This window comes from Vigna unguiculata, chromosome 3 (genome assembly GCF_037176805.1).
Source record: "Vigna unguiculata cultivar grain cowpea cultivar isolate G323 ecotype 2 chromosome 3, ASM3717680v1, whole genome shotgun sequence".
Classification (NCBI taxonomy): Eukaryota; Viridiplantae; Streptophyta; class Magnoliopsida; order Fabales; family Fabaceae; genus Vigna; species Vigna unguiculata.
In genome coordinates this window covers 4,000,174-4,009,986 of record NC_140794.1, presented here as the reverse complement: position 1 = coordinate 4,009,986, position 9,813 = coordinate 4,000,174, and the positions used below count along the sequence as shown (strand labels likewise).

The 9,813-nt window shown below is 31.2% G+C and overlaps 1 protein-coding gene across 1 annotated transcript; it reads left to right on the top strand.

Annotated features, from left to right (window-relative positions):
• The first annotated feature begins 2,378 nt into the window (after positions 1-2,378).
• LOC114174990 (bidirectional sugar transporter SWEET14-like) lies at positions 2,379-4,677 on the top strand. The gene is made up of 6 exons (XM_028059734.2): positions 2,379-2,637; positions 2,814-2,850; positions 2,956-3,169; positions 3,266-3,427; positions 3,539-3,658; positions 4,063-4,677. Exons 1-6 carry the CDS (start codon positions 2,592-2,594, stop codon positions 4,258-4,260), a joined length of 777 nt encoding a protein of 258 aa, XP_027915535.1. The 5' UTR covers positions 2,379-2,591; the 3' UTR covers positions 4,261-4,677.
• Positions 4,678-9,813: the final 5,136 nt, after the last annotated feature.

The window sequence follows — 9,813 nt, the reverse complement described above, 5'->3', positions numbered from 1 at the left end:
AAATATGTTTTAAATAATTTTGATACTATTTTAAGAAAATAAAATTTAAGTTTAATTTAATCGTAAAAAATCAATAAGGTGAAAATTTTCCAGTCACCTATATACTATATATCTAATTTGAACATATTTTTAGCTGATGTTTTAATGAATAAATAAGATATAACTTAATATGTTCATAGTTTTAGTTTCTTTGAGTTTTTTGTTGGTGTTTCAAAAGATGATCATTAGAGAGATACAACACCAGTAAGATATGAGTTCAATTCACACATAAGGGATTGACATCATCTCTAACCAGACAACAAAACATTGAGTTGATGAGTCTTTATCTTTATATAATGTTCAACTTTCTTATTTTTATTCGATGTGGAACTTATCCTCACATTTAAATTCCGACATTTTTAAATATATTTTCTCACATCTACAACGTTGATAAACAACATTAAACATTAAAACTTATGTTAAAAATTTTATATCAAATAAAAATATAACAAAATTACAATATATAAATAAATGTAAATCTTTTACTTTATTAAATATTATAATAAATTTTATGAAATTAAGTTAAATTTAAATTTAATTAGTTTAATAAGATAAAAAGTAGAAAGACAGCTTAAAATTTGATTGGCATGCATGCCACACCTGTGGGGTCAAATACCATACTCTTTGGTGTGGCACCTCCTTCCAAGCAATTTCTCTTCTTTAGTGTGCACCACACTTGGTGCTGTAGCGTTCTAGTTTCTATTTTCCTTTATTTGCCAGTTTTGCTAATTGTGACGCTTCCCACACCTTGGGTCTCAACTTTATCTTCATCCCAATCTCCATTTCTTCATCATTCAATCTCCAAAGCAAAACCACTCCCACAAATTTACTTTCCTCAAACTATAAATACACAACAAGTAAATTTTCCCAAAACAGAAGAAAAAAATAAAATAAAATTATAATAGCAAAATTATTCATGTAGTTGATGTATGAGATTCTTCCATCTATTACTTTCACTCTTGTTAGTATCTTGGATCTTACTAAATTGTTGTAAAAAATTGAAATATGTTAAACGATACGTGAAGACGCAGAAGAGTGAGGTTTTAGTAACCTTTTTTCAATAAGAAAAATTATAATTCGATGACTGGATATTATACTTAGTAATGAAAGAAATGTTTTTAGTAATAAAAATACATACCGAGTGGATATACTCAACTACTATAAGGAAGGGCAATATTTTAATGATAAAAATATATAATGATGGAATTTCAATGACGAAAAACTACAAAAGTCATTTTCTTTTCAATTAAAAAGTTACAATTCCAAAGTGATTTTACATATAACAATATCTTTAGTCATACTCTCGATTGTTTAATAATTTATTCACAACACTTTTCACGTAATCATTAGCACCAAATTGTTGTTTTACCAATTAAAAAGTATTATTTTTTCGAAAAAGGACCTCAAAAGAAAGAAAATTATAAGGAAGGTGGCGTGGAGGACCAGAAGCAGACCAATTGTGGGATAGTGCTAAGAATTCCAAACTTTTTAAATCAAAGTTAATTAACGAAAATAAATACTAATAGTTGGGTATATATCCTTGTGTGTGATTTCTCATTTACTTCTCCTCCCAAAATTTTCGTTTTGGTTACAACTTTAAATACATATTACATTAAACAACCAAGTATACTAATCATGAGAATCATGAATATTGGTTAATTAATTAATTAATCCACCATTTAAGATACCATTTAATTAAGATAGGTAACGTCGTGGTTAGAGAACATGGAAGAAAATTAAGTGGACGGAAGAAACATAACATAGCATGATAATAATAATAAAAATAATAATAATTGGTATTGATTATTACATCATGTTTGAAGCTTTTTGGTGGCTGGCTGCCCAATAATTGAAAAGAAAAAATAAAGAGAGAGAAGCACGTTTATTATTATTATTATTATTAATATCCGCATAAAAGAGTAGTGCAAATTGAATTGGCTGTCGCTATAAGTATAGTTCACAAGATGGACCCGGCATCATCATGCAAAATACTGCCAAAGACGGTGAAATTCATCACCGTAACATTTTCATGGTAAATTGTATCTGATTCGTAGAGATAAACCCTGCCCTAGGAAGAAGAAGAAGAAGAAGTATATGAACCAAGATTCCAAAGTATGAATGAGTTGTAAGGCTTTAAGCCATTTGGTGGGTGACACATCAGAAAGAGGCATGGTGGGGCAGGGGAATTTCGTGTATGTACCAGTAATAGTACTGTGTTACATGATTTACCTCGTGTGAGGGTTCATGTGTGGGAGGTTTTTAAACAAAAGAGGTTAAGAGAGTGCAATAAGGTAAGAAAGGTGTTTGGATAGTGCTAAAGCAAATACGGTGTTTGGGAGGAGCAACTGGAAAGTATGTTAAAGCTAAATTCATGTTTTGCATTCCCTCTCTGCAAGTTGACCACCTCCTCTTGCTTTTGCTTTCTATAAATACCCACCCTAAATCTTCATACACACAAATACACAGAGAGAACCAAAACTTTTACTTTCAACCCCACACATATCTAGAGAGACAACTATTCCAAAACCTCTGTTAGATTCATTTCAATACACATGGCCATGCATCGCGAATCTTGGGCTTTTGTGTTCGGTCTTCTGGGTATATACACTACATCCCTATTCTCTCTCACTTTATATTATTGCATGCGTATTCAGTGCAGTTAGGAACATGCAAATGTGTTCGTAGGATGAGCTGAACAAAAGTTGTTGTTTTGATATCTATACCAGTTTTTCATCGTACTAATGCCTGTTTTCTTTACCGGTTTGGTTTTATAGGCAACATCATCTCCTTTGGAGTGTTTCTTGCTCCATTGTAAGTGGATCCTGTTTTATTTTTCTCTTTTGGCATGTGTAATCTTTGTGATTAATCTTTAGTCATGCTGTGAAGTAATTTTAATTTCATCAACTTAACTTGCAGGCCAACCTTTTACCAAATCTACAAGAAGAAATCCACTGAAGGGTTTCAGTCACTTCCTTACGTTGTTGCACTGTTCAGTGCAATGCTTTGGATTTACTATGCATTCGTCAAAAGAGAATCTGCTCTTCTCCTCATCACCATTAACACTTTTGGAATTGTTGTGGAATCAATTTACCTTACAATCTTCTTAATTTACGCTCCAAGGAAGCCTAGGGTATTTATCTTATATATAGATATATAGTTTTTTCTTAATTTATTTTCTTTATATATAAACTTTGAACTAAAATTAAATGTTCGGATTTATTTTTAGCTTACGACCATCAAGCTTCTTCTGTTGCTGAATGTGTTTGGGTTCGGAGCCATGCTTCTGTCAACTCTCTACCTGTCGAAGGGAGCAAAGCGTCTTGCCATCATAGGATGGATTTGCCTTGTTTTCAACATCAGTGTCTTTGCTGCACCTCTCTTCATCATTGTGAGCCTTTAATGAAACCTAATCAATGTTTTGTTTTTACAAAATTTCAATCTTTTCAAAAGTAATACACATGAGCAACCATTAATTCAAGTGTTATGATCAATCATGCAGAAGCGAGTGATTAAGACAAGGAGCGTGGAATACATGCCATTTACCTTGTCCATGTTTTTGACCATCAATGCTGTTATGTGGTTCTTCTACGGTCTTCTTCTCAGGGATTATTACGTTGCTGTAAGTTCAATGCTGTAATTAATTAATACTCCTACGTACGACTACGAGGATATATATTCATGTTTTTGAACTATTGCTGCATTATTATTGATACAAAGGTGTCTACGTGTCTTGCTAACTTTGTCCATTAATTCCCTTTTTGGGCAAGCCCCTTTAGTTTTTCGTTTTGCTTTAAAGGTGATAATGTCGAATCAATAATAGTACAAAAAATTACATGTTTGCGTGCTCCATTAACTTGGAGCTCCCATGAATAAATCCAAGTGCAACATGGACACCCCACATTCCAAAGTGCATCATTGTTTAATCAGATAAACCTTTTATGTGTAGGACAGTGCAATTTTATTTGATTCTTTCTCTTCTTTTTGGATAAAGACATCAATGTTTGCATTTTTGTGACGATGCAGCTCCCAAACACACTCGGGTTTCTGTTCGGGATAATTCAGATGGTGATGTATTTGATGTACAGAAACGCCACCCCAGTGGCACTAGATGAGCCGGTGAAGGTTCAAGAAGCGAATGGGCACATAATTGGAGCTGTGAAGATGGGAACAATGGAACCCAACCATGCAGGTGCTGGTCTTGGTGCTGTTGGCAAAGTCTGATTTCACCATTGAAGTTATATGAAACAAGGGAATGACCCCAAAAAAAAAAAAAAAAGTTTAAAAGAGAAAATAACCCAAACTTTCAATTACTTTACCGAGTGAGGTCACATCTAAGATCACTCATATCTACAATGCAAGAATAGTACGTAGCCTTTGGTATAAGTGTTTGGTTTGATTTATGTAAAGGTGTGGTTTAAATTTGCCTGTTCTGGTAGCTGTAACTGTTGGGCACTCATGTAAGAAAAGAAAAAAAAGAAGAAGCTTAATTAGCTCTTTAGCCACTCTTATATATAATATATATTGTACCACCACTACGTGTAACGTAGTGTATCAGTCAAACTCATTTCAATTCTCTTTTCCCATGTATACGTAATTAAATGTTTAATGTTCCAGTAATGAAAATTAATTATTTTAGTAGCTCTTCGTCTCTATATGTGACTTTGCAATATCTTCGTCAATCGTTATCTCCTAACTGTGTCAAATTATTGCTTTGGTAATTGTCAGATATCGCGATTAATTAAATGTTTATCATAAGTTGTATTAAAGCGATGGAGAAGTGGGTTCTCTTTTCTTTTCATGTGTCATGGTAGGGGGCAGATAAGTGTCGTAAAAGTTTATTTTAAAAAAAACATTGTATATCTTGATGACAGCATTGTTCCTAGTTAAGGACAAAAATGCCAGACATTATGCATGATTATAGGATACTAATCTAATCAGGCTCGGTCGATTCCATCTTAAAAGGAAAGTGTTGAAATAAAGCAATTCCAATATTTAGAACATTGCAAAAAAAGTTCGGATTAGAACGCCATAGCTCTATTGACTCTTAATTAATTAAAATTTACTTAGGACCGTTCTCGAAGTATATTAACCTACGATACATAGGACAAAGTCAAACAGAAAACAAAAAGTGCCATGATGAATCGTAAAAGTTAATAAGGCCAAGGAAAAACACCCATATCTATTTTCTTTCATTTATAAGTCAGTTTAATGTTTTTAGTCTAGAATATCTATCAGTTTTGTAGATAATAATTTTTCCATCGAAAATTTAATTAGTTTTATTATTAATTCATTTTCATTTTAAAATCTTCACAAATTACTTTCAATAAAACAAAATTCTCCTTTTAACGTTGTTTTTTTTTTTCATTTATAAGGATTGATGTTTTTTAGTTATTCAATGCGTCGAAAATGATAACTTATAGTAAAGGTGTAACTTTTCTAATTTGTTTTCTCTCTTAATAATTATCTAACAAAATTTGAAACAACATAAGAGTTGGATTATAATTTTTCTGGTTATAATTCGTTTTTTTTCTTTTTTGCTATGTCGCAAATTCTTTTATTAATTTATTGGGTCTAGAGTATGTCACTGACTATATTTTATAATATTGTATTACGTTTCTCTTTGTTTGGGTTGAACCTTCTTCTTTTGCATTCTTTTAAGGAGATAAAAACATTTTGCGTCTTTTTTTTTTCACTGTTGTCTGGTGTTACCGGTTAACTAACTACTTGTTCTCACTGAAATAGTAACTAGTTGGGAAAGTGACTTGAGTTGAGTTGAAGGTTTGAGGAAGTGTACGGATCTTAGGTTAATGAAGTGCATGTGCATGGCATGGGAAATATCATTGTTGCACTTTTTTTAAACAAAAAAACAAAAAAATGTTAAATTTTCGTAGAGAATCTGATATTTTGAATGAAATGATAGAAAACTGGGTGATTTATAATGCCCCACCACCCCATGTTTGGTGGTAACCTCTCTTGCAAGGTAGACACTGGCCGTCTCACAATTAAAGACCATACCTTTTTTCTTCATAGGCAGAGGAAATCATGTTATAGTGACAAGGACAACCTTGTAGCGTAAGATATTCGATCTCAAGATTATAAAGTACTAAAATTATACATATTCAATTTTTAAATAATATCCATGTTTCAAAATATTAAATAATTAATAATATTTAATTAAGTGTCATGGATTAATTAAATTTATAAATAAGTGATATTGTACAATCACATAATACTCTTTTTTTTCTGATAAAATAGGAAAATTTCTTCACCACACCAAACCTTATCAAAAACGATACTCGCCACTACCTAAAAAGCAACAACATTGAAAAAAAAAACTATAATCAAAATAAATGATTAAGAGAATATACTATATAAGAAATTTTTTGAATAATAATTAATTTTAATGACTAAAAATAATTAGTCAAGACTAACTTAGATATGAATTTATAAATTAAAAATTACTAGTAACTAAAATAGTTTTTATTATAAATAAAAAATTATAAATTTTTAAATTGATAAATAAAATAGTTTCTATTATGAATTGATATCTAAATTGGTCACTAATATTAGCTATCAAAATTTTAACTACCACAAAATTGATCTCTAAATTGATCTATAATTAAGAAATTAATCTCTAAATTGATCTCTAATTAAAAAATTGGTCTCTAAACATTTTCTTTGTTATTAAAATTGATCATTAATTAGAATTTTTTATAATTTTATACACACACTTTTCATTCATTATTTTTAATGAACAAAATACTCCTAAAAGTGGGTTATTAATTGGTAGAAATGGTGTCAAAAAACATTTTCCTTTGGTAATTAAGACCTCACTTATATTATTTTATCCATAATTTTAGAAGTAAAAATGTATATTGAGAAGCCAAATCTAGCACACACCAAAAATATTAATGCGTCCATGGTACAATAAAGCACCTAATTCTGTGAGAAGCCTGAGACCAAATCTTAGGATCACAAACTACTAGAAACCAGCATAATTCTTTGTGTAGTAACAAGTCAAAACAAAATCACCATTTTTAACTATGCATCTCTCTACCCCCTCCAATAAATCACCATTTCGAACGCCAAATTTCCTTCTAATGTAGACTTTTACTTGCAAAATCACCCTTAAACCCTTATGTGCCTTTTACCCACCTTTGTTTACTGTTCAACAATTACTTTATTCCACAGATGGTAGCAAAGTTGTGATTTGTATTTTCTTTTTTTCAACTTTGTGTCAGTTTCTCCATAGGAAAAGCTTAAACCTTTTTGAGTATGTGTCGTTAATTGGTGTATGCTTTTAATCAAGTGTCGCGTTCTGATCTGGGGAAGAAAACTACGAAGGATTTGTTTCAAATGATTAATTGAAGTTTGGCAATTTGGAGAGTGGGGGATAAACACAACGCAATTAAAGGGAAACGGTACGTATAGGAAGAGAAAAATGCACTAAGTAAACGTGAAACGAAAAGAATGGGCCAAAGAGTGTGTGTGTGTGTGTGAGAGAGAAAGAGTGAGAGAGAGAGAGAGAGATAACGCACGAAAGGATGTTGATGAGTATGCGTCTGAAGATAAGCATTTGAAGGCTTTACGCAAATAAGTGAGGGAAGGTGTTGCACTAAAAGTAGCCCATGATTGTGTTGAAAGATATAATTGCCATGCACAATACTTGGTTGCCCTATTCCCGAATGCATAGATCGATAAGGGTGTGATGCAATACACCACTTGTTGGGTATCTTTAAAGACCCTCAAACCCCATTACAATATTTGTCAACCATCAAACCCTACCTTCTTCTCTTTCTTTATCTTCCTTTTATTCCTCCTAACCCAATCAAATCATCTCCACCACCCATCTCACCTCATTTTTTACTGCAACCCAAAGTCTCCTAAACCAAGTTTCTCTCGGTCATAAAAATCAGTAAGAAGTAAATTTTAAGTTTAACTTAATTTTACAAAACTAACTTGTATATAAAATAAAAATTACACCCACTTATATCTTATATATTTTAAATATAACTTATTTTGAAACTTTCTACATATTCTTTCACGCTACTGAAACATATACATCTTGTATGTGTTTCTAACTAAACATTAAGAAAATTATGATTGGTTTTGAATTTTCGTTCTATCAGGTGGCTGTAACCTCATGTATTAGCCAATGATTGCCTCATAATGTTGTTGTAGATATATATGTATATAGATTTACATGATGTGTGATTTGGTTTTGGGTGTTTTGATTTATGAGTGACTGGACCTGTACCATGTGTCATGCATAAACTTTGTGGTGGACCTCGCTTAGCTCATACTTTAATTCAATCATATCTCACTCTTCCTACCTTTTCTTCTTTAATTCCTCTTTTCCCTGTTTAAACGTTTCAATCAGTTCAGTTACGGTGGCCGAACATTTATCTCAATGTACGTGTTCCATTCGGCCCTGTCATCGTGTGCCACATGACCCTTTTCAGATTTTATGTCTTCTCTCCAATGAATCTATGCATCTCACACAAACAAGATATATATGTTCTGATTCTGTCACATGCTCCATTGTTTCTGTCTGTCTCGTGCAGTTTTCTCAAATATTGTTTTCTGCTAAACATCTTCTTCTATCGTATCAACTAATTAAACTGTTTTAGATTTGGACGCAGTTCAATCGTGCATGAACTGTACTGATTAACGTTGATGTATATATATCCTTAATGACTCATGCACAACTACACTTTTTTTTTAAAATTATCATCTTTTCTTAATTTGGTCAAGTTTAATAATCAAAAACTTTAACAAACTTCCTTGTTCCAACGCCCCTCTCCCAATAAATAGAAGAAAAAAAATCATGGCAACTTACAAATTTATTATCACTGATATTTTTCTAAATGCGTGAAATAATCAAAAGTAGTTGGTGTTAAAAGAGTTAAAAGAGTGGTTTAAATTTTATTTATTTATTTGGAGAAAAGGTGGCAGAGAGTTACTTTTGCCTTGTCATCGTACGAATCTTTGAAAAACGAAAAAAACTACTTTGTAAATTATAAGGTTAATTAATGATTGATTAACTCTAGTGGTTATCATTGAAGCCGGCAACTTTAAAACACTTTCTGTTCTGACCGTAGAAAGAAACTTTTGCGGGCTAATAATATTATACAATTCAATCATTTTCAATTTTTACAGTTACTGTTAGTGAAAATCAAAAACACAAATAAAAAGCAGTTCTACACGTTGCAGAATTTAAGCCAAACTTTTTATGTAAATAAAGGAGAGATTCTTTGCTTGTGGATTCAGTTCGACCAAAATTCATGGACTCTAATGAGAAAAAGAAAGAAAAAAAAAAGGATGTGTTCTTTGGTCTATATACTTCCTAAAGTGGACCTCACATAAATTCTTTCTCCTTCATTATTCAAAATATAGATCTAAAAATTATTTGGTCCACATCTTTTATATATCTAAACATTTTTTGGGTACACTCCTTTTTGTGTAGATTACATGCACACAAAAAGTTTCTCTAAAAAGAACAGGTCCCTTTCCTTCATGAGAAAAAAAAAAAGCCCAACAGCAACAAAAAAAATCATCTTTTAATACAAATATATATATATATATATATATATATATATATATATATATATATATATATATTTTATATTGTTAACTTTCACGGATTGTTTTCTGAAGTTTTAGTGAAACACAGCACAACCATTTAGAAAGGTTATATATATATATATATATTTCTTTTCAATTTTCACTAAAAAAAATTCATATTTCATGTCAATTTTGTTTTGAAATTTTTTT